The sequence below is a fragment of the Suncus etruscus genome, chromosome 12 (assembly GCF_024139225.1).
Source record: "Suncus etruscus isolate mSunEtr1 chromosome 12, mSunEtr1.pri.cur, whole genome shotgun sequence".
Lineage (NCBI taxonomy): Eukaryota > Metazoa > Chordata > Mammalia > Eulipotyphla > Soricidae > Suncus > Suncus etruscus.
The window spans coordinates 12775499-12802630 of record NC_064859.1 but is presented as its reverse complement, the minus strand read 5'-3'; the positions used below and the strand labels follow the sequence as shown (position 1 = coordinate 12802630).

Genomic DNA, 27132 nt, shown 5'->3' with positions numbered 1-27132 from the left:
CCAAAAAACCCAATAAATAAATAAATTAAACACATTAGTGTTCAGGGCACCTTTTACTGTGTGAGTGGGTAATCCAAGGCTTTTATGGGTTTTGAGAGCCACACCCAGCAGTGCTCAGGCGCTTATTTCTGACTCTATGGCTCCAGTGATCACCATTTCTGGCAGTGCTTGGAGGGACCATATAAGGTGTTGAAGAGCAAACCCAGGTCAGAGGCAAGAGAGATAGCACAGTAGTGGGCATTTGCCTTGCATGTTGCCAAACCATGACCTGAGTTCAATTCCCAGCATCCCAAGATGGTCTCCTGAGACTGCTATTTCTGAGCACAGAGCCAGGAGTTAATCCTGAACGCCACTGAAATGTGACCCAAAAACAATCCCACATCCCCCTCCCACCAAAAAAAAACCACCCAAGTCCAGCTGCATGCAAGGTAAATGCCCATAGCTGCTGTACTATCTCACCGCTTCCACACAAAGCATTTCTTTTTCCTAGCCACCTCTGGCAGTGCACAAAAAGTGCATTTTGGGGGGCTAGGGGTAATGGAAGCCAGACATCCAGGAATGCGAGAAACAGGGGAGAAACTCTGATTCATCATGATTCAAAGCTAAATAATTGTGTTTCAAAACATTTTATTTCATAGTTCATAAAAAAAAAGGTTTCATCTGTACAAGACTCAAAAGTCAATAGAAAGGCAAACTTTTCAATCACAAATGCATGAGAGTTATTCAACGTCTACAGTAAAAGCATATTTAATGCACTCTTCAAAATTAGGCCTTAATTTAAAATGTGCAGCCAAGTCTGGGTTTTTCTATCAGATCTGCTCTAGGTAATGACAATAAACGTTAAGATTGATCGTTAAGATTTCAAGCTGCTTCTATCTGTGCTACACATGTCAGGAGTCAGGTTATCTGCTGTTGAACTAACAGAACAGGCGTCCTTGAGGATCTTCTGGTTCCAGAGATCAAACTTGTGACCTGAGGCCCAATGCTGAGTCTGTGTTCCGGAGGGTCCCAGCTCAGGCACTGGCTCCCCGACGCATCTCACCCATCTCCTTTATCTGAAATAGTGGGGGAAACAGGTTCAACTTTTGTTCAAGCTTTTGTTCACTCTAAAGACATTTTTGGTTTGGGGTTTGGCACCAAGGGCTACAATACTCCCTGGCTGCAGCTCAGAAACCACTCTTGGAAGTCTAGTACTCAGGGGTTATCCTGGTTCTAAGCTCAAGAATCACTCCTGGGCAGGCCTGGGGGACCCTCTAGGATGCTGAGAGAATCGAATCCAGGTCTGCTGTGTGCAAGGCAAATGCCCTCCCACTGTGCTATCTCACTCTGGTCCCCAAAGAATGTGTTTTTTTTTTTTTATGAAGTGGTATAATATTATGTTTTTTATTTAATTGTTTTACTGACTATATGTTTAGAATCTTATTATTCCATATTGACTGCATAATTTTGCAGAAAATCTATTCACCAAAGAAATGTCTTAAAAGAAGAAAGCAAGAGGGGGCCGGAGAGATAGCATGGAGGTAGGATGTTTGCCTTGCATGCAGAAGGACAGTGGTTCAAATCCCGACATCCGGGCCCGGAAAGATAGCACAGCGGCGTTTGCCTTGCAAGCAGGCGATGCAGGACCAAAGGTGGTTGGTTCGAATCCCGGTGTCCCATATGGTCCCCCGTGTCGGCCAGGAACTATTTCTGAGCAGACAGCCAGGAGTAACCCCTGAGCACCACCGGGTGTGACCCAAAAACAAAAAAAAAAAAAAGAAAACAAACAAACAAACAAAAAAACACAAATCCCGACATCCCATATAGTCCTCCGAGCCTGCCAGGAGTGATTTCTGAGCTTAGAGCCAGGAGTAAGCCCTGAGCGCTGCTGGGTGTGACCCAAAAACAAAACAAAACAAAACAAAACAAAAAAAGAAGGAAGCAAGATGATTCTCTTCTACATTTATGAGACTTTGAGTATAAGACAACCAAAGGGAAAGGCATGGAGAAGCTCGACCTTTCACAAGGTTCAACTCTGGTTACATCTGTGCCTTTTTTTAAATCTACAAAGAACCGATTCACTTTCTATTAGGCTTTCCCTTTTTTAGAGCTGTTGTGGGGAGTCAAAGAAAGGGGGAGGGGGTTTGGGCGAAGACTGGGGCATCCGCCCAGCAGAGCTTTGGTAGACCATGCAATGCAGGGGAATGAAAGGGGAAAGTGCCTTGACCCCACACCTTCTCCCCTACAGTCAACATTTTATAAGAAAGGGAACCGGGGGCCCGGAGAGATAGCACAGCGGCGTTTGCCTTGCAAGCAGCCGATCCAGGACCAAAGGTGGTTGGTTCGAGTCCCGGTGTCCCATATGGTCCCCCGTGCCTGCCAGGAGCTATTTCTGAGCAGACAGCCAGGAGTAACCCCTGAGCACCGCCGGGTGTGGCCCAAAAACAAACAAAAAAAAACAAACAAAAAAAAAAAAAAAGAAAGGGAACCGGAGTTCAGAATTAAATGACTGTCACAGGTTTCACAATTACAGGCAGACACAACTAACTGAGCCAGGTGCCAACTGATGGTGGGTGTTTTGCCAAGCATGGTACCAGCTCAACAGGTGACTCTTCTCCCCAAAACAGTCTATTCTGTGGTCCCCATCTTACAAGTAAAGAGACTTGGAGGTTCAAAAAAGTTCAGTTACTTCACCAGCTATTAAGTGTCTGTACTGCTTTGACCCCTCCACAGTAGGGGCATTTGGATTTGTTCATTCAGCTCAAGGACAGTGTCCTAGATCTGCAGTCATCAAGCCTGCTGAGCCAGATGACACATTAGAACTTTGAAGTTCCATTAGAGTTTTTTCTTTTCCTTTTTTTTTTTTTTTTTTTTTTTTTTGTGTCACACCTGGCTGCAGCACTCAGGGGTTACTCCTAGCTCTGTGCTCAGAAGTTGCTCCTGGCAGGCATGGGGGACCATATGGGATGCCAGGAATCGAACCATCGTCAATTCTGGATCAGCTGCACACAAGGCAAGTGTTCTACCACTAAGTTATCTCTCTGGCCCCTCAATTTTTTTATATGTTTTAATCAACAATTAGTCAATAGTCCATATATTATAAAACACAAATATTACCAATTTGGGTGAATATCAGAGAAACATTCAGAGCTTTCAAGGACAAATGTGTTCAGATCCAATTCCAATTCTACTTTGATTTCACACTTAAAATGATAAGCTAGCAAATATCATACTTACAAAGATATCAATCAAGTCTCTTTATTTGGGGGGTTTTAAGAGGCCTCCCAAGCAATGTGTAAGGGGTGATATGGTGCCAGGAGTCAAAGGGCATCACACAGGGAAGGATGCTGTTCTACCAAAGAGCCCACACTTACCATGAGCCCCAAAACGATAAAGGAGGTGATTACCACGGTGGGTTTAATTTGAGTTCACAAACATAGCTCTCAACATTGAGTATTCAACTTAATCTGACACTGTACAATAAAAATCAGGCCTGCACTCCTCTTAGTCTACAAGAGAGAATGTAATATAAAGTGGGCTGCCACGAAAACCAGATTGAAGAGTGCCCTAAGGCTCTAGGTGTCCTCTAGGAAAGGACTTCAGTCCTGAGAGCTCAGGGTCAAGGGAGATATGTCAATTAGTAGAAATCAGACAAAGCAGGGGCCAGAAAGATTGCATGGAGGTAAGGCGTTTGCCTTGCATGCAGAAGGATGGTTCGAATCCCAGCATCCCATATGGTCCCCCGAGCCTGCCAGGAGCGATTTCTGAGCGTAGAGCCAGGAATAACCCCTGAGTGTTGCTGGGTGTGACCCAAAAACAAAACACACACACACACACAAAAAAAAAAAAACCAAAACAAAACAAAAAATAAGCCAAAGCAGTGCCTTTTCCACCACATCAACCTCTTACCTCCGCTTTCTCGTACTGTGTGCTTCGGCGCCTCCTGGACATAACCTGCAATGGAGGAGAATGATGACAACCTCTTAGTCTGGTGTCTTAGCAGAGATGTATAAAGCGCTTTATGCTTTTAATAGACATAATGCTGGCTGAACAAATCCCATTTGAAAAATATATCCAGACCATTGTTTCTTCAATTATTTCTCTACTAAAGAGGAGAGAGGGAAAAAGTCCGTCAGAAGCCAGAAAATAAAAACTAAAAGCTGAAAACAATGACAAACCTGCAACTTGACTGGCACACGCTTTCCTATCTTCATTCTAACTAGCATCTAAGGCTCAAGGAGGTAAAACTAGGAAAAATTATCAAACAGCATTTCTCTCTGCACAGCTGATAGCCACATCGTGTTTTTGTTTTTTTGGTAAATCACTCCTGGCAGACTCAGGGGACCATATGGGATGCCGGGATTAGAACCACCAACCTTCTGTATGCAAGGCAAACGCCTTACCTCCATGCTCTCTCTCTGGCCCCACTGAATTTTCATTATGCTCTACCTTTGCCATAAAAAAGCCTTCTGTCTTTTCATGGGTGGGTTATTTTGTGTTTGAGGTTGTTGTTTCTGTTTCGTTTTCTCCCATGTTGAGACCACACCTGGAAATATTCAGGGCTTACTCCTGGTTCTGTGCTAAAGAATTACTTCTGGTGTACTCAAGGAACCATATGGAATGCCAGGGATTAAACCCAGGTTATCTATGTGCAAGGCAATTGCCTTACCCGTTGTGCTATCATTCCCATCCCTCAGGGGTAGGTTATATCCAGCAGAGTCAGATTTGAAGCTGTGCTTCTGCATCCTAACACATGCCCTGGATCTTTCTAATCTAATTGGGCTTTCTTTCTTTCCTTCCTTCCTTCCTTCCTTCCTTCCTTCCTTCCTTCCTAATCTAATTGGGCTTTCTTTCTTTCCTTCCTTCCTTCCTTCCTTCCTTCCTTCCTTCCTTCCTTCCTTCCTTCCTTCCTTCCTTCCTTCCTTCCTTCCTTCCTTCCTTCCTTCCTTCCTCCCTCCCTCCCTCCCTCCCTCCCTCCCTCCTTCCCTCCCTCCTTTCCTTGATTTTTGGGTCACATCCGGCAGTGCTCCTGGCAGACTCGGGGGACCATATGGGATGCCGGGATTTGAACCAACATCCTTCTGCATGCAAGGCAAACTCCTTACCTCCATGCTATCTCTCCAGTCCCTATTTTTCTATTCTAACAGGGGCCACAACCATGTATGGATAGAACTTGGTCTTGGCCTTGCTGTACATGCTCCGTGTCACCCCACATATTCTCTCTCTCTCTCTCTCTCTCTCTCTCTCTCTCTCTCTCTCTCTCTCTCTCTCTCTCTCTCTCTCTCTCTCTCTCTCTCTCTTCTTTTCTTTTTTTCTTTTCTTTTTTTTTTTGGTTTTTGGGTCACACCCGGCGGTACTCAGGGGTTACTCCTGGCTGTCCGCTCAGAAATAGCTCCTGGCAGGCACGGGGGACCATATGGGACACCGGGATTCGAACCAACCACCTTTGGTCCTGACTGGCTGCTTGCAAGGCAAACGCCGCTGTGCTATCTCTCCGGGCCCTCTCTTTGGTTTTCGAGCCACACCTGACAGTGCTCAGGGGACCATATGGGATGCCAGGGATCGAACTCGGGTCCATCCCTAGTCAACTACATGCAAGGCAAATGCCCTGCTGCTGTGCTATTGCCCTGGCCCCACTTGCATTCTCTCTCCAGCTCCCATGTTTGAATTTTTTGCCCCCCCTTTTTTTTAGTCTTACTTTTGTTTGTTTTCTGCCTTATACCTAACAGTATTAAGGGATCCTATGCAGTGACAGGGATTTAAACCAGAGTTAGATACACACGAGGCAAGAGCCTTACCTCCTAGACTTTCTCCAACCATGAGCAGAAAAATTAAGTTCCTCAAGTTCCTGAATTTGTATTGGCAATGTTGATGTGGAAGGATCTTTACATTTCTAAAATAAATACTGTCTCTTCAATGAATATGCTTTTCTAAAGTAGTTCTGGATCAATTATTTAGTACTTTTTTTCTGGGGGGGAGGGTAGGATACCCAGCAGTGGTCAACAGTTACTCCTGGCTCTGTGCTCAGGAATCATTCCTGGTGGGCTTGGAAAACCATATGGGATGCCAAGGATTGAATTTAAGTCAGTCAGCCACAGGCAAGGCAAACACCCTCCCTGCAGTTTTACTGCACTTGCACGAGTTCCATTAATTTGCTACTCTATTTATAATGCTTTTTTGGTAGGGGGCCAGGTTTGGAGCCACACCTAGTAAGGCGAAGGGGGCTTGTTCCAGGCTCTGTGATTGGGGAGGGGGGGTGTCACTCGAGCAATGCTCGAGGGGTGAAACTTGGCTTCTATACTATCTCACCAGCCCTGCTAGTTTTATTTTTATTTTTTTTAGTTTTTTTTTTTTTGAGGATAGCAACAAAAATATGGAACGCTTCACGAATTTGCGTGTCATCCTTGCGCTAATCTTCTCTGTATCGTTCCAATTTTAGTATATGTACTGCCGAAGCGAGCACTCATTTTTTTTTCACTTTTTAACTCTTTTCTGTGCTAACTGGAATTCTTTTAATGGTTTCATTTTATCAAATACTTGAATTATTCACACATTGGGGTGTTTTCTGGGAGTAGAACCAAAGGACATTTCTTGGATGCGACAAAAAAACTCTCCTTTGAGATGTTACACTCATCTCCAAATTAATATCCTTCATAAAATGCCTATCTCATTAACAGAGAGAGAGAGAGAGAGGGAGAGAGAGGGAGAGAGAGAGAGAGAGAGAGAGAGAGAGAGAGAGAGAGAGAGAGAGAGAGAGAGAGAAGAGAGAGAAGACACCATCTATTTGCTTATTGAGAGTTTTCAAAAATGTTTGGAACCCAGATGCAGCTTTCGTCATTATCAGCTTTTCTTTTTTTGTTTGTTTTTTTTGTTTGTTTGTTTTTGGGTCACACCCAGCGGTGCTCAGGGGTTACTCCTGGCTGTCTGCTCAGAAATAGCTCCTGGCAGGCACGGGGGACCATATGGGACATCGGGATTCGAACCAACCACCTTTGGTCCTGGATCGGCTGCTTGCAAGGCAAACGCCGCTGTGCTATATCTCCGGGCCCCATTATCAGCTTTTCTTGCAAGAAAAGTAAAGTTTCACTTTTTCCACACTCACCAGCACCACAACTCCAGCAATAACTGCTAACATGACAACAACAATGACAGCAATAATCCCAGCCTGCAGGCCCTGCATAGAAAACTCAGGTGGCTTTTCATCGACATAGTAAATTAAAGTTCGACCAGGATCCAAATCCAATTTTTCTCCATCTACAACCAGGTCCATTTTTTTGTTAAAGAACAATGATTCATCTTTGACCTGTAGAGAGAAGAAAAGCGACTTAAAACAAAACCAACTCGACAGAGAGGACCAGAGAAATATAGTCCAGCAGTGAAGGAGCTAGCCTTGCATTAGGCCCACCCAGCCGATCCCCAGTTCCTCACATGGTTCTGTCCTCCTGTACACAGAACCAGTAGAAAGTCCTGAGTGCTACCAGAATGTGGCCCCAACCCCACCCCTCCAAAAAAGTAAACCACCCATAACCACATATCAATTTGTACTAAAACTATTGAACAATCCCTATGGTTTCCAGGGATGAAAATCTCATTTCGTGAAACTTGAATAGTGCTGAGAAAATTTCACACACACAACCTTCCCAGGTGTGATCCTGGCGTCCCATAGGTTCTCTGAGCCCTATCAGGAATAACCCCTGATCATCACCAGGAATGAACCAAAGAGTTAAAAATTAAAAAGAATGGGGCCAGAGAGATACACAGCTGTCAGGCGTTTGCCTTGCATGCAGCCCCCCGCATTCCATATGGTCCCCAAAGCCTGCCAGGAGGAATTTCTGAGTGCAGAGCCAGGAGTAACCCCTGAGCACCGCTGGGTGTAACCAAAAAAAAAAAAAAAGTGGGGGAGACATTATACTTACATCTTTTTCAAAATAATAAGCCACATCAGCTATATCCACTTCATTCTGAGTTTTTTGAGAAGAGTTTTGTACCAGATCGATAGTAATAATATCATTCTCATACTAGGAAAAAATGAGAAAATACAAATTAATAATATAATCATGTACAATTATCATTGTTCCAAAATGGGAATAGTCACTGTTTAACTTTCTATAATCCATATCTGTCAATTAGTGTTTTTTTCCTTTAGAGGATAATTATTACTAACTAAATTTTTTAAATCTGTGGGTAAGCCTTTAATTTATATAAGAGAAATAAGGCTGCAATGCAATTAAAACTAATTGCAATAAATATTTTCTTTGCAAGAGAATGTGCTACTTAAAAAGAATTTTAAAACAGGGCCTGGAGCCATAGTACAGCAAGTAGTGTTTGCTCACCGAGGTTCAACAACCCCAGGCATCTCAGATGGCCCCTGGAGCAGCATCAGGAATGATTCCTGAGTGCAGAGCCAGAATTAACCCAAGCATCGCCAGTGTGGCCCTAAACCTTCCCAAGAAGATTTTTAAAAATATATCAATGAACTACTTTAGTTAAAACTAAAATGCAAAAAAATAAATAAATAAATAAACCCCAACATGCTACATTCTGCTTTTAGGCAGCAAAGAAAGTATATCCATCTCCTCTCTTTATCAACAACTTCAGTTTTAATCTTGAACCAGTTAAGAATGAAATCCTGGGCCCGGAGAGATAGCACAGCGGCGTTTGCCTTGCAAGCAGCCGATCCAGGACCAAAGGTGGTTGGTTGAAACCCCAGTGTCCCATATGGTCCCCCGTGCCTGCCAGGAGCTATTTCTGAGCAGACAGCCAGGAGTAACCCCTGAGCACTGCCGGGTGTGACCCAAAAACAAAACAAACAAACAAACAAACAAGAATGAAATCCTGGAGCCTGCGTGGCGGTGCTAGAGGTAAGGTGTCTGCCTTGCCAGCGCTAGCCTAGGACAGACCATGGTTCGATCGTCCCATATGGTCCCCCAAGCCAGGAGTGACTTCTGAGTGCATAGCCAGGAGTAACGCCTGAGCATTACCGGGTGTGGCCCAAAAAACAAAAAACAAAAACAAAACAAACAAACAAAAAAATGAATTCCTGTGACTTAGAGCTCCCTCAAACTATTGGAGCCTTTTCAGTCACAGTAGAAAAGGGTAGGTATGTCCTCATTACACTGGATCCCGAAGCAGAGAAGATAAGCACCAACATCAAGAACCCTAACATTTTCCAGTTTACAAAAAGATGTAAAAGATGTATGTAAAAAGATACTGAAACACTAAGTTTTCTTTCTTGGTAGACTAAGGTTTTCCTTGGGCAAAAAAGGAAATCATGGGACATTTACATTACTAAATGCCCATGACTGAAAACAAAGGCCAAAAGGGCAACAGTCATGCTGCTCACCTTGTTTTTTCTTTATATTTTGGGCTCAGGGGTTACTCCTGGCTATATGCTCAGAAATCGTTCCTGGTTTGGGGGATTATATGGGATGCTGGGGGGATCGAACCACGGTTTGTCCTGGTCAGACACATGCAAGGCAAATGCCTTACTGCTGCGCCACCACTCCAGCTCCTCACCTATTTTTTTAAATGTCATGTTTTTTGGATTTTTTTGGGTCACACCCGGCAGCACTCAGGGGTTACTCCTGGTTCTACGCTCAAAAATTGCTCCTGGCAGGCTTGGAGACCATATGGGATGCCGGGATTCGAACCACCATCCTTCTGCCTGCAAGGCAAACGCCTTATCTCCATGCTATCTCTTCGGCCCCAAATGCCATGGTTTATAAGGTTGTTCGTAATAGTTTTTTTTTTCATAGTTACAAAGTTGTTTATTATTGAGTTTCAGTCAACTATGTCCAACACCCTTCACCAGTGCACATTTTTTGCCATTAATATTGCACTATTGTCACTGAAGGGGTACCATACATATCACTTTACCTCCTTCAGCACCCAATTCTTGTCCAGAGTGAAAATTCCCAACTATCATTGTCATAATGGACCCTTCTCTACCTACCTACACTTTTCCATTCTTTGTGGCAATCTTCCTATCAAGGACTGATCCTCCTGGCCCTCATCTTTATTGTCTCTACATATTATCACCACAGTCTTTGCCTTACCACTTGCGCCACCATTCTGGCCCACAATCTTTTTCTTAATATCCCACAAATGAGGGGCTGGAGATGGCACAGCAGTAGAAATTTTGCCTTGCACACAGCTGATCCAGGATGGACCACGGTTCAATCCCCGAGTCCCATATGGTCCCCCTAGTCAGGAGCGATTTCTGAGCACAAAGCCAGGAGTAATCACTGAGCATCACCAGGTATGGCCCAAAAAAAACAAAAACAAAATCCCACAAATGAGTGCAATTATTCTATCTCTGACTCATTTCACTCAGTATAATAGTCACCATGTATAAGCAAATTTTACTACTTCATTTTCCTAACAGCTATGTAGAATTCCATTACTACAGTTTCTTTGTCTACTCAAGCACTTTGTTCACTAATTTTTTTGCAAACACTTGTTTAACCTTACCTGGGGCCAGAGAAGAAATGCATATTACCTTGCATGCAAGACATAGGTTCAATTTCTAGCACTCCATCAGGAGTAATTCCTGAGCACTGTTGGTTAAGGCCCAAAGAACAACAACAAAATAAATAAAAATCTCTTACCAGAACATTTGTGACATATTTTGGATCCAATTGATAACGAGTAAACATTATTTGCTTGAGTGTTCTGTAAAATATTTAAAAAATTCTGTTTTAAAAATAAACCATAATTTATAACATATATATTATGTTATACTTTTATACATTTGGTGTTTTGCTTGATTTCAAAGAACCGTGGAGCCCAGGAAGTGAGTGACTCAAGTGTGAGGTCTTAGTCCCAGTGCCACAAGAAACATTGTAGAATATTCTAGAAACAACTTGCCTATGCTCTTCAAAAAATAGCAATAGAGGGACCAGAGTCATAGCACAGAGGGTAGGGCATTTGCCTTGCACATGGTCAACCCAGGTTGCTCCCCTGAGCACCACCAGAACTGATTACTGAATCAGGAGTTAATCTTGTGCATTGCCAGGTGTGGCCAACAAAAACGTTAAAAAGGGTGCCCGGAGAGATAGCACAGCAAGTTTGCCGTGCAAGCAGCCGATCCACAACTAAAGGTGGTTGGTTCGAATCCTGGTGTCCCATATGGTCCCCCGTGCCTGCCAGGAGCTATTTCTGAGCAGACAGCCAGGAGTGACCCCTGAGCACTGCCGGTGTGGGGCCCCCCCCCCAAAAAAAAGCAAAAAAAAAAAAAAAAAAAAAAAGTTAAAAAGGCAATATAATGAGAAATAAAGGCTAAGATAGCATATTCCATATATTTTTTCCTTTAATTTTAAGTATTGAGTGCAGAGCCAGAAGTGACCTCTGAGCATTGTCAGGAGAAGAAAAGGAAAGGAAAGAAAACGGGAAAGGGAAACGGGGAAGGGAAATGGGGAAGGAAAGGGAAGGGAAAGGAAAAGGGGAAAGGAAAAAAGGAAAGGAAAAGGGGAAAGGAAAGGAAAGGAAAAAAGAAAGAAAAAGAAAAAGGAAACAAAAGAAAGGAGGGAGGGATGGAGGGAGGATGAAAAAGAAGGAAAGAAAAAAGCAGCATATTCCATATTAAGAGACTAAGCAATAAATACAACAAAATACAGAACATATAATCTTAGTCTGGCCTCTGAACCAGAGGGGTTGGGGAAACTGCTATACAGAACAATTTGGAAAACCGATACAATAATATATCAAGTTCAAGCTTCAGAATCTGGGCACAAAGATAGCTGAAAAGGCTAAGTGCTTGCTTTGCTAGTGAGGGATATGGGCTTAATCCCAGGCACCCTATGGTCGACCACCAGAGTTATCCCAAATGCAGAGCTGGGAGCAGGCCTTGAATACTGCCAAGTATTAATCAAAAGCCAAAACCAAGACTTTATCAAAATTTGGTAACTATACAATGAGTATATAAGCAAATGTCTTTTGTTCCTAGAAAAAACAAACACAAGGAATAAAAGGACAGGATGCTGGGCTGGAGAAATAGTACAGGAAGTCAAGCACTTACCTGGCCTGATCCTTGAGTACAACTAACAGTCCCTTGAACATCCCCAGGGTTCCTTTTCAAGCCCAGAGCCAGGAATAGCATTAGTAAGCCAAGAGCACCAGCTGTGGCCCAAAACCCAACCCCTTCAAAAAAAAAAAAATGATATTGGAGGTAGACAATACAGGGTTTAGGGTGCTTGTCTTGCAATGTGACTGGTTTGCTCAGTGGCATCAGCTGATTCCCTGAACACTACCAGTGCTCACCCCTGCACCCGAGGGGACATCATGTCCTGAAGACAAAATACTTGTGTGTGTTTATATAATTATAGAGAATTAGACACTGTTTGCATACACATAAATGGAAAATATGGCCTCTGGCTTAGTGGCAGGTGCCAGGCTCTGGGATTGACCCTAGCAAGGCAAAATACCAAGTAAAAATGTGGTGAAATGCTTAAAGATGACTACAAGTTATGGGGCGTACTAAGAAAATTTGTTTTACTCATACAAAACAGTTTAAAAGCAAGGTTAAAAACATGATTGTTGTGGGGTCGGCGAGGTGGCGCTAGAGGTAAGGTGTCTGCCTTGCAAGCGCTAGCCAAGGAAGGACCGTGGTTCGATCCCCCGGCATCCCATATGGTCTCCCCCAAGCCAGGGGCAATTTCTGAGCGCTTAGCCAGGAGTAACCCCTGAGCATCAAACGGGTGTGGCCCGAAAAACCAAAAAACAAAACAAAACCAAAAAAAAAAAAAAACCATGATTTTCGTGTTCAATGTCACAGAACTGTGCAAAAGCATTGTTAGCTGTTACGGGTTTCGAGTGGTGAACAGATCAGAATACCAACTCTATAAAATAGAACGAATTTCATAGCACTTACTCCCTCAAATTATCAGCATTCAACGATTTTTCTCTCTTTTTATGTTTGAGTTCGATGATGATCCAGCTGTAGAGTTAAAAAGAAAATAAAGACAATATTGATGGTAGGACAACTCAATCTTTTAGCAACTTTCACAGAAAGAAATACTGATGCAATAGATCAAATTAATGCACCTGCCTTGGCCCCCATCTTTTTTTGTTTTATATTTGGGCCACACCCAGTGGTGCTCAGCCTGGTTTTGCACTGGGGAATTATTCCTGGTGGACTCAGGGGGGCCACATGGGATGCTGACGATAGAACTCAGGACTGCCACATGCAAGGCAAGTGCCCTACTGGCTGTATTATCATAGAGAACTTATCTCAAGGCCAGAGAAATAGGTTAAGGCTCTGGCATTTTGTGCATCAGACCTTGGTTCTATCCCAAGTGCCATATGGTCCACCCAGAACTGTTAGAAGTGGTCATCCAGCAGAGCTATGAGTCACCCCCAAACATGAGCGAGTCTGGTCCAAGCCTGCCTCCCCTTGATGAATTTATGGGAATGTTGGTATTGTCATCAACTCTGACTTCTGACACAAGGTCACATCAAATCCAAATGCAGTTGACATGCTGGGTGGGCCCTGAAAAGACCAGCCACCAAAGGACTAGTGACCTGAAGGAACAAAACAGAGAAGGCCTGCCTTGATCTCTATTTCCAGTTTTTAGTACCTTCTAATAAAATTATTCAGACTTAAACTAGCTTGACCTCCTGCTTCTTTTAGTTCTACAATCTGTAAGACAAACACTGATCACTTTTTTCCTTGTTTTTTGGGCCATGCCACACCTGCCAGCAATTGGATTAACACCTAAGCTCCACTGGGTATGGGCCTAAAACAAACAAACAAACAAACAAACAAAGAAATAAATTAAAAAAAAATTATCCTGGCAGGCTTGATGGAACATATGAGATGCAGGGGACTGAACTCGGGGTTCAACTAAGTTTAAAATACTGAATAGAGATGGGCAGATTAGAGTGCTTCCTCTGCATTTCTAAGGTCCGAGGTTCAATCCCTGACACTGCAAACATAAGGAAATGCAATCTCAAATAGCGTCAAGCAAAATTATGAAAGGAAAAAATTTAGCATCAGAAACAACCACCACAAAAAACATTAGAAAATTGTATTGCTAGCAAATTAAAAAGCTCTCTGCAAGGCTTACTAACTGGGGGCATCAATTCTAAGAACGGAGTGTGGCAAGTCTAGGGAATGAAGACTTTGCACTCTAGTAGCTCAGATTCTCCACCTTACCAGGTCAAATGGCCTACTGGAAGAATGACTGCAACCAAGGGCCACGACAGGCCTGAAAACAAGGAGCACGAATGAATAAGGCAGCCCAACTCACAAGGTCCGCACTCGCTCAGAGCAGGTCATTTCGGTGCCCTTGTCGGTCCGGCGCACACCCGCGGAGTTCACACACCAGCACGTGGCAGTGCCATTGCATTGCTTGGCCTTGAAGAGCCCCATTTCGTCACACTCAGGGTCATAGAGGCCATCGTTGTTCTCGATGGCGCCCTCAGGCTTCGCTCTCCTCCCTGACTTGGAGCCGCTCATCTCTGCCTTCATGACCAAACACTTGGAAGCCACTGAAAAGAAATCTTGGGGTCAGCCTGAACAAAATGAACGTCGAACGTCAAAGTTCTGGAGCCCAGGGTTATTACTGACTTGGCTCTGTCCATCTCACTTTCTAAGGACATGATCATTTCTACCAAATAAACCCACTTCACATTCAATGGATGCAGTGAGGCCTTTTTCCCACTTCTGGCATCCAGCAAGATTCCCAGGTCCAGATCAAGGCACATTAGAAAGACAGTGAAGACACTCACATTTCGAGCAGATCACAGGATGCTGTGTGCCCAGCGAGGTGCACTGGCATTGACCGCTGGGCAAAGTGGAGCAGTTGGTTGTCAGTTTATAATTTTCACAGATACAGTCTACAAGAAAAAAAAAACATAAAAATGTAGATTCAACAAGTCCCAATTCTGGTGTCTCAACTAAATTTATATTCTGACATTAATGTCCAAGTAATACCCAAACAGTGTAAAGAATATTCCCGGGGCTAATTCTTCTGACATGGTCTAATTCACATGTAGGCTTGTTTTGATATTTTTGTTTGTTTGCTTTTTGGGCCACACCTGGTGGAGCTGGGGGTTACTCCTAGCTCTGTGCTCAGAAATTGCTCCTGGCCGGTTGGTTGGGGGAGGGGGCCCAGATGGGATGCTGGAATTTGAACCACCATTGGTCCTGGGTCAGCAGCTTGCTAGGCAAACACCCTATCACTCTACTATCTCTCTGGCCCCTTGGTTTGATGCTTCATTATTATTATTATTATTATTATATTATTATTATTATTATTATTATTTGGCTTGAGGCCCACACCCAGTGGTACTCAGGGCATACTCCTGGCTCTCTACTCAGGGATTACTCCTGGTGGTACTTAGAGGAGTATATGTACTTAGGGACTGAATCTGGGTTGGCCACATGCAAGGCAAACACTGCAACGCTACCACTCAATCCCCTCTAGCAAGAGCCCTCTTGCTATACTATTGCTCCCATCCACAATATCAAAGTGATACTAAGCAGCCCATCTTGGGCATTAATGTGAAATGTTCATTTTAACTTCCAACTGGTCAAGTCTATCTAATTCTGTTTATGTTAGAGTGTGCAACCATTAAAAAAAAAGTAGGACAGTGGCTGGAGCGGTAGCACAGCGGGTATGGCACTTGCTTTCCACACAGCTGATTAGGTTTGATCCTCAGCATCTCATATGATTCCCTAAGCCTGCCAATAGTAATTTCTGTTTGTTCTTTTTTTGTTTTTGGGCCACACCCAGCGGTGCTCAGGGGTTACTCTCTGCTCAGAAATAGCTCCTGGCAGGCACGGGGGACCATATGGGACACTGGGATTCGAACTAAGCACCTTTGATCAAGGCAAACACCGCTGTACTATCTCTCCGGGCCCCATCCCAGTAGTAATTTCTGAACACATCGGATATGGCCCAAAAACTAAAAAATTAAATTAAATTAAAAAATAGGACAAAGCTGGGACCGGAGAGATAGCATGGAGATAAGGCGTTTGCCTTGCATGCAGAAGGTAGGTGGTTTGAATCCCGGCATCCCATATGGTCCCCTGAACCTGCCAGGAGCAAATCAAAAATCAAAAAATTATTTGGGGGAGGGAACATACCCAATAGTCTAGGTGTCAGAGACCATATGCAGGTCAGCCATATGCAAACCAATCTCTGTACTATCTAAACCAAAGAACTTTCATATTTAATTCATATTATTACAAGTTATCTTTAAGTATCCCTATTTAAATGATAACAAATATAATCTGCCTAGATTAAATTCAGCATAGAGGGCCAGAGTGATATTACAGTGGGTAGGGTGTTGCCTTACAGGCAAGCAGACCTGGGTTCTATCCCTGGCACCCCCATTTGATCCCCAAACACTCGTAAAGAAACCCCTGAAAGCAGAACCAGAAGTAACGTGACCCCTGAGTACCACCAGGTGTGACCCAAAAACAAAAATGAAAATAACGGTGTCGAGGCCCGGAGAGATAGCACAGCGGCCTTTGCCTTGCAAGCAGCCGATCCAGGACCAAAGGTGGTTGGTTCAAATCCTGGCATCCCATATGGTTCCCCATGCCTGCCAGGAGCTATTTCTGAGCAGATAGCCAGGAGTAACCCCTGAGCATCGCCGGGTGTGGCCCCCAAAAAACAAAACAACAAAAAAAGAAAATAAAGGTGTCCACACAGAACCTTACCATCCGCTTCAAAACAGTTTTCATGGCAAACACTTGAAATTTGAAAAACTACCAGAGGCCTGAGCAATAGCACAGCAGGGAGGGAGTTTGCCTTGCATGCCACAGACCTGTGTTCCATCCCAGGCATCCCCTATGGTTCCCTGAGCAGCACCAGGGGTGACCCGTGCATGAATGCTGAGCACAGGATCATGCCTGTGCTAGATATTGGCCCCCAAACCAAAAGCTATTGCTAAATATGGCCCCCAAACCAAAAGCAAAAGATCAAAAGCCCTAGGAATGTGGCCCAGCCCTCACTTTGATATGTGAGGTCCCAGGTTTGAGCCCCAGAACTGCAGGGGTGATCCCAGTCAGCACTGGGTGTAGCCCCCAAATCAAAATAATAAAATAAAAAGAACTATCAGATACTCTTTCTGAACACGGCCCACATATAATACCATGAGTGTAATATATCCACTTATACACAATGTATATCATATGTATATGAATATTTAGCAGTCTCTTATACGTGAATATTGTTATTTTCAAACCCTTAGACCCACGGCGAGAAAGATGTGAGTTAGTTCCGTACTTTCAGTGTTTTAAAAGTGTAATGAATTCAGGTTCGGCTGCTACAAGTAAAAAAGTTTTCCAAGCTGCCTTGGTCGCTGGGCCACCTCCCCAGCTCTCAAATGAACAGGCTGAACTCAGGTGTTTGTTCCTTAGCAAGAAAGAGGAAAAAAGCTTCAAACCACAAGTCTTTTGTTTGGACGCTGCGACGCTCCACATGGTTCGCCCGCAGTTTAAATTCTGCATTTTCGGGCCTGGTGCAGGCGCACCAGGTGTGGTCCCCAAAACAATCATTAAAAATAACCCCCGGTGGGGAGGGGGAGAAAAAAAATAACCGCCTTAAAAAAAAAAAATCACACTCAGCACAAGGGAAAGGCATGGAAAAACTATTCCGGGAAGGAAAAAGGTCGTTGACACAAAACAGGTTTTGTGTTTGGGATCTGCACCGAGTCTCAAAAACAGATACGCTCCATGCTTTTAACCACCAAAGCGGTGGGAATTAAGTTTGGGGGGTTTTGTTCGGCCTGTATGGTTGGAGGTAGAGGGCTTGTTGGGGTTTTATTGGCATATTAAAGCGGTGGATGTTTTTGCGATTCCGACGATAAATTTGGAATTTCGTGGACGGTCTTGGAGAGAAGAGAAACACCTGCCCGAACGAAGCTCGCCGGCGCGGGTAGGCCTTTCCAGGGCGCGCACTCCGGCCACCTTGGTCCCCGCGTCGGAGGGGCCCCGGGGGTCCTCATACTCCCCACCTTCCACCTTCCCGCCCCACCCCACCCCCGGGGGCAGGGTCCCCAGCTTCCTCGAGCCTCACTCACCTGCCTTGGCAGAGGCCACCGCGGCCGCAGCCAGGGCGAGCAGGAGCCCGAGAGCGCAGCCCTTCGGGGACGCCATGGCACGGGCGGGCGGGCGCAGCGCGAAGGTGCGGGCCGGCGGGCCGGTGCGCAAAGTGGGACCGTGCGCACGGGGCGGCTGGACGGTGCGGGCCGGCGGGCGGCTGGGGCGCACTGAGCGAGCGCACGGGGAGGAGAGATCCTGCAGCACCTGTAGGCCCCTCCCCGCGGTGACTCACCTCCGGGGCCGCCCCTCGAGCTCCGCCAGTCCTGGGGGGCCTCCCTTCCACCTCCCCAAGTGCCCTCTCCAGGTGCGCGCCCGGCGCGCCCGGCCCAAGGACCCCCGCCGGTCTCCAATGCGCTCAGGCCCAGCCGTAGCCCCTGCAGGCCCGGGAGAGGAGGAGGCGAGTGGCCAGAACAAGGACGAGGACGAAGAAGGAGGCAGCGAAAAATGGGGTTCTTGGGGGCGAAGGGAACAGACCCAGGACCATAAAAGGAACGACCTTTGCGCGTTGCCAGGCAGGGAACCCCGGGGAATGGGAGTGGCGCCCCGGGGTGCCAGCCCGCCTGATCCTGCTGGGGCCCTTGGACCGTGCTAGCAACTGAACTCGGGTTCCTTCCTGCCTTAGGAGCCAGGGGCTGCATTCGAGCCGGCTCCGGGGTTTCGGTCGTGGAGGTCTTGGAAAAGTTCCGGAACGATCTTTGGTTTCGGGGCTGATGGATTTAACGAAGATTGCAGACTTGAAAAGAACCGCCATGCTTTCAAGTCCTCATTAGGTATTAAGTTAGAAACACTCCTCGGGCTTATTTTTGTTAACTGCTATATTATAATCTGTCTTTCAGAGCTTTCATTAGAGAGGAAGAGAAGCCCAAGAGAGGAAAAGTGGAAATAACAAAAGTTTGATTGATTATTTTCAAAATCATATAGGTCCAGATGGACTGTTATTGAAGCAGTCATCTAACTGTGTTGTAATGTTTATGGGAGAACTCACATTGTTAAATGTACCTGTTCAATTGGGATTTTACGCGTCCATAAAGAAGCTAGCTAGCTAGCGGGGGAGGGGATTTTTAAAAAAAGGAAGCTAGCTAGCATCTACATTCCAGTCGCATTCTTAGCTTGGTGTCTTTGTGCTCTGTTAGAAAGAAGCATGTCAGGGGCCAGAGAGATAGCACGGAGGTAAGGCGTTTGCCTTGCATGCAGAAGGACGGTGGTTTGAATCCCGGCATCCTATAAGGTCCACTCTGAGCCTGCCAGGAGCGATTTCTGAGTGTAGAGCCAAGAGTAACCTAACCCCTCAGCGCTACCGGGTGTGACACCCCCCCCCCAAAAAAAGGGGAAAAGCATGTCAAATTAGGAACACTAAGATTTTGATTCTCTTCTTTATTTGGAATGAGTTCAGGAAACTACACTTTTGTTGTTTCTGGGTCAGCAGTGCTCAGAGTTACTTCTGGCTCTTTGCTTAGTAATTACTTCTGGCAGTGCTCTGAGGATCATATGGGATGCTGGGATCTAACGCCAGGCCGCGTGCAAGGCAAACACCTTACCTACTGTGCTATATCACTCTGGGCCCCAACATGCGCCTTCTTTTTGGGGAGATGGGGAACCACACCCTGTGGTGCTCACAGGTTACTTCTGGTTCTGGGCTCAGGGATCATTCCTGGTAGTGCTCAGGGGACCTCATAGGGGTGCTGAGGATTGATCCCAGGTCACCTGCGTGCAAAATGATTGAGCCCAGGATTGAATCCATGTCACCCACTGGACTATTGCTCTGGCCCCAAGACACACATACTCAAACCAAGAACAATCTAACCAGTGATTGTGTCTTCATTTGCAAAGTGCCACTGCCACTATTACCTAATCAAGACTGCCGCATCTTACAACTTGACAGCTGTTTATTAAGTTGTTCCTTGCAATACTGAATTAAATAAACATGATTATTAAATGTCAAAATACCACACACACAAACTCTGACTCATAGTATCTGAACACTCATCCCAGATACTGTTTATTATCATCATCTCCATTTGTCATTCACAGATCAAATTTGACTCGTTTTATGCTTGGTGAATCTTTTGTACTTTTAGTACCACAGTTTAAAAGCATTCATTCACATTTTTGTATCACTTTATATCCAAGAATATTCCTAAAGAAATACAGCAAGATTAAAAGAAAAATCTAAGTATAGCTGATAAGGAAATGCCTTGCTTATATCCAAACTGGGTTTGATTTGTGACATCCCTATGGTTCCCAGAGCCCCAAAACAGGGAGGGAGGGAGAGGGAGAGAGGGAGGAAGGAAGAAGGGAGGAAGGAAGGAAGGAAGGAAGGAGGGAAGGAAGGAAGGAAGGAAGGAAGGAAGGAAGGAAGGAAGGAAGGAAGGAAGGAAGGAAAATTTCTATAGTTAATCCTGTCATTTTCTCAGATCAACTGGAGGAAGGTAGGAAGACATGTTTATAAAAATCTAATGGGGACTGGAGTGATGGCACAGCAGTAATTGCCTTGCACACAGCCAGTACAGGATGTACCTGGTTCGAATCCTGGAATTCCATATGGTTCCCTGAGCCTGCCAGGAGCGATTTCTGAGCACAAAGCCAGGAGTAACTCCTGAGCACCGCCAGGTGTGCCCCCAAAACAAAACAAAACAAAAGTAATGAATCTTCAATTGGGTAAATGTTATATTTGAACCTGCTTAGGAAAATGTGATGCGTAAACATTTCCTTTCATGGCTGAGTTGAGACCTTATGTGTGAAGTTCATTATTACATCTCAAAAGAACCTGGTTTCTGAGTTTGTTCTCTTGGGGTGGGGACTTGAGGGTCTCCCGAGTAGTCTCAGAACTTGAAGGTCCCACTAGTGACTCTGCCAGCCTGGCAGTTGGTTCAGTGTGTAGGCCAAGGACAAAAGGGGGCCTAGACACTGTGGTGTGGGGACACCCAGTCCATCAGCAGATTTGATGAACCACACCTGGTGATGTTCAGAGAAGCAAATGGTGCCAGAAATCACACTGGGGGTCTGGAGAGATAGTACAGTAGGTAGGGCAGTGCTTGGGAGACCATATGGGATGCCAGGGATGGAACCCTGATTGGCCACATGCAAGGCCAATATTCTCCCTGCTGTATCTCTGGCCCCCATTTTTTCTCTCTTTAGAGGCCCCACCCTACATCTCCCCATCAATACTTATATGGAGACCACCCCACTTTTGTTGACTTTTCACTTTTTCCTTCTAGAACATTCACAGTTTTCTGCCATTAAGATTAGCTCTTAATAGGCCGGAGAAATAGCACAGCGGAAGGGCGTTTGCCTTGATGGTGGTTAGAATCCAGACATCCCATACAGTCCCCTGAGCTTGCCAGGAGCGATATCTGAGCACAGAGCTAGGAGTTACCCCTGAGAGCAGCCAAAAAATAAATTTAGCTCTGCAATTCATTTCAGTTTTTCTTTTTTTAATATTTTCGTATATGATGAGTGTGGTTTGGGGCTTTTTTTTTTTTTTATTTGCTTGTTTGTTCTATGTCTGGGTTCTAAAGTGTCTGAGTTTGAACCCGGGCACCCCTTGTGCGAAGTATTCATTCTAACTCATGAATCATCTTTTTAACTTCAGGTCTGAACATTTTTATTTTCCCTCCATGTTTGACTAGTTGTCCTATCTTTGTGTGTTGTGGGTATGGGGTGAAGGTCTTGGCCACGTCTAGTGGTGATCAGAGTTTCCTTGTAGCTAAGTGGTCAAAGACAACTCCATCGGTACTCAGGGGAACCGTTTGTGGTGTGCAGGATCTAACCGGGGTCATCCACATGCCAGGCAAGTGATTTCCCTGCCCCATTCTATCTCCATAGCTAGTTGCTTTAGTACCAAGAAATTAACTTCTTTTCCCTTCCTCATGCCAAAAATGAGTTAACTACAATTGTGGGGGTTGGCCAGTTGGCCTCCAGACTCAATGGTTTCACTGTTTTATGTGTCTCTCCTGTTCCAGTCCTGTAATTTTGATGACTGTAGTCTTGACATTAGGTAGGAACCCTTTCACTTTGTCCTTTTGCTTAGCTGTTTTATAGTTTTTGGCCACACCCAACTGCTCAGGGTTTCCTCCTGAATCTGAGCTCAGGAATCACTCCTGGAAAGCTTGGAAACTGGTGGTATAAGAGGCTGGGGATCAAACCTAGGTGGGCTACAGCACACGTGCTTGTGGGTATGCAAGTTGCTGCCCAGGCGTGTGTGACACTTCTCAGTGATGACCTGGCCGCCTTCTTCAAGGTCTTGGTGTGAATGCAGCCCGTGTTAGTGGCTTCCCAGTAAAGAGGATTTTTTTTTTAAAACAGTTCAAGCCTTTTGATTTTATTCTTCAAAAAAGTTCCTTTTTTCTTTTTCAATTTTGCTTTCTGACTCTGTGCTTGTGTCTTCAACACTTTCACAATGATTTTCTGTTCTTCAATGAGGAAAGCATGCTTGATCCTGTCTCGGACGCACTTAGCCACATGAAGCCACTATAGGCCCAGCTGATAGGTTTCTTTTAGATTCTTTTCAGAACTTTAGATCTCTCAGCTCTAACTCCTCAAAGTTGGCCAGGGCACAAATCACATGCAGACTAGGTGCCTTCCCAACCTTTTGTGTATAAAGATAAGCAATCCTATTCCCTGGGGTTCGGGACAGACTAGTTTCATTTGCGGCTGTATTGTAGAAGAGCCTACAGGTATGTCAAACGCTGTACCATTGTGAAGGCCTTTAAGACACCGTCCCAGAAGAACCAGGAAGGATTTTTTTTTTGAGATGGACAAATAATTCACTGTGGGTTGCTAAGAAATCAACTTAGATGGCATAGAACAGTGGATGGGATTAGTCATGAACAGCATGGAGAGAAATGATAGGATGGGGCTATAATAAGTATTGATCCCGAGGATGTTTGTGGGTGTAAAGGCTCTTTAATAAAAAGTTGCATAGCATCAAACAGCCTTCAAGGGGGAAAGCCGAGGGGCTGGAAAGAGGATACAGGGGTTAGGCTCTTGCCTTGCATGTAATCAAACCTCAATTTGATCCCTGGCATGCGATATTCTCCCCTGCACACCAGGAGTGATCCCCTGAGCATAGAGCAGGAGTAAGCACTGAGTACTGCTGGATGTGCCCCAAAACAACAACAAAAGGGTCTGGAAAGGTAAATCAACATGCAAGCCATGGGGAAGGCCCCCGGACTTTGATCCCTGGCATCAGGATTCTTGCAATGTCTAGGCTGTGTACCACACAGCTATGGACACTAAGTCAGGTCCACAGTGCTGTGCCACTTCACCCAACTGGTCTTGCTCCTTCAGGAAAAGTGGGTAGATGGCAGATCTCCAGCTGATGGCAGCATGGACTGATGGTCCCTTTGTGGGATGCAGCATCTCTTAAGGGATTTCTGCCTGCAGCCTCCTCAGAGGAGAGACACTCCTCAGAGGGTCTTAAAAATTGTGAGACACATTGAAGAAAGAGAAAAACAATATTGAGATCTGTGGATGTAGGGAGGGAAACAAATGAAGCTCTTGTTCCACAGGCCACAAGTCTACAACCTGCACCCAGGAAGAAGACCAGGCTGGAATGTTCTGGCATGTCTGTTTCAGCAGCTGCTAAGGAGATGATGACCGTATGTGGGCTTGAAGGATATGACTTGGCCAGAGAGGATGAAGGTCATGATTCACCTGAACGTGAGGACTGTGGTGACTCAGAGTGGCTCAGACAGGCAGGAGAAACTGCTCAAATCTCCAAGCAAACAGTATCCTGGGGCGGTAGAATTTCTCCCTGAACTAAACAAAACACAAAGGCAGAAAGAAATGGAAGATGCTGTTTGTTGGACTGAGAGCTGACAGGCTGGAGCACGTGTTCTGCCTGCAGGAACCCAGGGGTTGTCCCCAGGACTACAAGATACCCCTGCACTGAGCCAGGAGCATTTCCTGAGCACTACAATGTGTGCCCTCAACTCCAAGAAAGACTAGGCACCACATAAGGTTCCCTGAGCCCCACCAGGAGGGATGCAAGTAGGCCCAAAGACTACTGGTTTGAGACCCTCAAACAAAACCACCAAAAAGCCAAAGAAGGAAAAAAAGGATATTTATTCCATGTGGAAGCTGTAACTTGTAACTCCCAACACTCAGTGTCAAGAGTAAAACCTCATTGTTACAACACAGCACATTCTCCCCAAGCAGAACAAGAAACAAAGCCCTCAAACTTTGCCATAGTCTTATTGTGAGCAGTGTGGAATTTCCCAGTGTTTTCCTCTTCTGCCCCTTTACTGTGACTGGATCCAAGTTCCCACTGACATTTATTTATTTATTTGGTCTTGGTGCCTCACTGATTGTACTCAGGGTTTACTTCTGGTTCTGTATTCAGGGATTACTCCTGACAATACTGGGGGATCATTATTTGGTACCAGGGATTAGACTTGGGTTGGCCACTAAGTGCCTAACCTGCTGCACTATATCTTGGGACTCACTGTGAGAGCCCAGCAGGTCTCAGAAAGTATGCTCTGGTTTCTACAGGAGGAAGTAGAGAGGCTCACAGCAAGGGACCTTAACCTTTGTTCTGTCAGGATAAGAGAAGGGCGCACCCTTTATGACCATCATTTCGAGTGCCACAGCCCCTGATGAATCCTAATGTATTCACAATAACAATGTCTCTGAAATGGCCAGGTCTGCAGTGAAAGGGGGAGCAAGCTCTCTCTCTTCCTGGGACCAGGAAGGGTCCCACAGAGCTATCATTTGGTTCCCAGTCTACTGGCTGGGATGAATTCACTGACGATTTCCCCATCACTATAAGGAGAACACACACCCTCAATCATTTTCCTTTCTGAAAACTTGGATGGCTCAATCCCGAGGTGAGTCTAGGAACTGTAAGATAAGAACAAGATAAATGACCCTAATTTGCGGTTACTGATACTCCACCTCAGGATGAGTGACTTAGCAGTGTGTCAGAGTCCAACCAACCCACACAGAGCACACTTCATGGTGGACAGAACTGAGTCAGAATATTTGAACTGGACAATGTCTGGGGAAGGATGGGTTGTTGGGCTGTCCCCGTCCTACTGCTGACAAGGACCACAAGAATCAGGGACCATGTAAGAGAGACAATAAGGAGTATCCTGGGTTGGGGTCAGAAAGTGAAGAAAAGGGGAAGAAAGAATGTGGAAAGGGAAGGAGGGAGAGATAAGTCACTGTGTGAGTTCTCTGTTTGAGAAAGAGAAAGAATGAATGTATTGCAGCACCATTTACGATAGCCGGAAGCTGGAACAACCCGAGTGCTGAGAACAAATAAGTGGATGGAGAAACTGTGGTACATCTATACAATGGAATACTATGTAGTTATAGGAAAAAAATGAGGTAATGAATTTACTTATACATGGATAGATATGGGGAGGTATTATGTTGAGTGAAATGAGTCAGAGGGAGAAGGATCAACAACCCAGAAACTCAAAAAACCCAGCAAAAAAAGAGTAAAAAAAAAGGTATTTGCCTGTGCATGTGGCCAACTCTGGTTTGATCCAGCACTCCATATGGTCAAACAAAGCCCATATGGTTCCCTTGAGCACTATCAGTAGTGAGCATTGAGTGTAGTGACAGGAGTAATCCTTGAGTACTGCTAGGTATAGTTCCTTTAAAAAGAATGGGAAGGAAGGAAGAGAGAGGAGGAAGGGAGAGAGGGAGGAAGAGAAGAAGGGAAGAAGGAAGGAAGGGAGGGAGGAATTCTTTTCTTTTTTTTTTTTGGCCACACCCGTTTGATGCTCAGGGGTTACTCCTGGCTAAGTGCTCAGAAATTGCCCCTGGCTTGGGGGGATATGGGACGCCGGGGGATCGAACCGCGGACCTTCCTTGGCTAGCGCTTGCAAGGCAGGACACCCTTACCTCTAGCGCCACCTCTCGGGCCCAGGAGGGAGGAATTCTTAGGAATCATAAACTAATGGCTACATTTCTACTTCTTTTGTTTGTTTGTTTTTGTTTTTGGGTCACACCCGGCAGCGCTCAGGGGTTGCTCCTAGCTCTATGCTCAAAAATCACTCCTGGCAGGCTTGGGGGACCATATGGGATGCCGGGATTCGAATCACAGTCCTTCTGCATGCAAGGCAATTGCCTTACCCCCATGTTATTTTGGCCCCCTACATTTCTACTTCTTACAGCTGGTTAAAATAGTCCTTGTGGGGCTGGAGAGATAGCATGTGCTTTAAAGAGTTCAGGATATCTGGACCAGGAAAGGACCTCCAGTTATCTTAACCTGAGGACATCACATTTTGTTACTGTATTTAGGTACAAGCCTGGGTGTGAGGAAGCAGCTAGTCCATGAAAGGATGGAAGAATTGCTCCCGGATGGAACAAATGCAACCATAGATGAGGCTCCACAGAGCCTAGCTTTCCTTCACTCAGTCTCACTCACTCCTGCAGAGTCTGTCCAGAAGCACAGACAGGGCCAGAGTTAGGGTCTATATTTGGGCAATTGCCGTGCATGTGTGAATATGAAACTCTGAATACATTCAATGGTACAGAGACACATGTAAAAGCATAGGAAAAACTTTGTACACAAACATAAGGTAGAGGCAAATATATGAACGCTGGCCACAGCAGGACCTTAAGAGGATACGTGGGCCCCAAGAGAGAGCACAGTAGTTAAGTATTTGTCTTGCATGGAGCCGTCCCTGGTTCATTCTCTAGCACCCTGTATGGTCCCTTGAGCCTACCAGCAGTGATCCCTGAGCACAATCGGTGTCCCCTGCCTTCTTTCTATCCCCCAAAATGGATTCAGACTTTCTCAGCAAGAATGGTATTTCAGAACCAATTGACAGCCAGAGAAAACAATTCTGTTTTCTTTTCTTTTCTTTTTTTTTTCTTTGTTTACAGTTTCTCTTTTCATCACTAATCTAACTTTATGGAGATTCAGGCTCATAGAGAGGATATTTATTCCCAGTTAGTCCTCCTCCTCCTAAATTTCTAGTTTCGGAGGCAGGTAACTCCAGTTTGTAAAGTTAATAAGTTCACTGGGCTGCTCTGTAATAGCCAATTGTAAGTGCTAAGGAAAGATACAATGAATAATCTTTTTTAATTATTATTATTATTATTAATTATTATTATTATTTTTGGATTTTGGGTCACACCTGGCAGTG

General features: G+C 45.1%; 1 protein-coding gene and 2 pseudogenes across 1 annotated transcript; all 3 read right to left on the bottom strand.

Moving 5' to 3' along the window:
* Positions 1–1013: 1013 nt before the first annotated feature.
* EPCAM (epithelial cell adhesion molecule) lies at positions 1014–18085 on the bottom strand. Its single transcript, XM_049784371.1, has 9 exons — positions 18010–18085; positions 14707–14814; positions 14226–14466; positions 12848–12913; positions 10587–10650; positions 7896–7997; positions 7082–7282; positions 3889–3933; positions 1014–1055 (listed from the first exon to the last, which is right to left on the bottom strand). The coding sequence occupies exons 1-9, from the start codon at positions 18083–18085 to the stop codon at positions 1014–1016; spliced, it is 945 nt and encodes a 314-aa protein (XP_049640328.1).
* Positions 6347–6442, bottom strand: LOC126025240 (uncharacterized; annotated as a pseudogene).
* A 564-nt stretch (positions 18086–18649) lies between the features above and the next one.
* Positions 18650–22728, bottom strand: LOC126024602 (60S ribosomal protein L34-like; annotated as a pseudogene).
* Positions 22729–27132: the final 4404 nt, after the last annotated feature.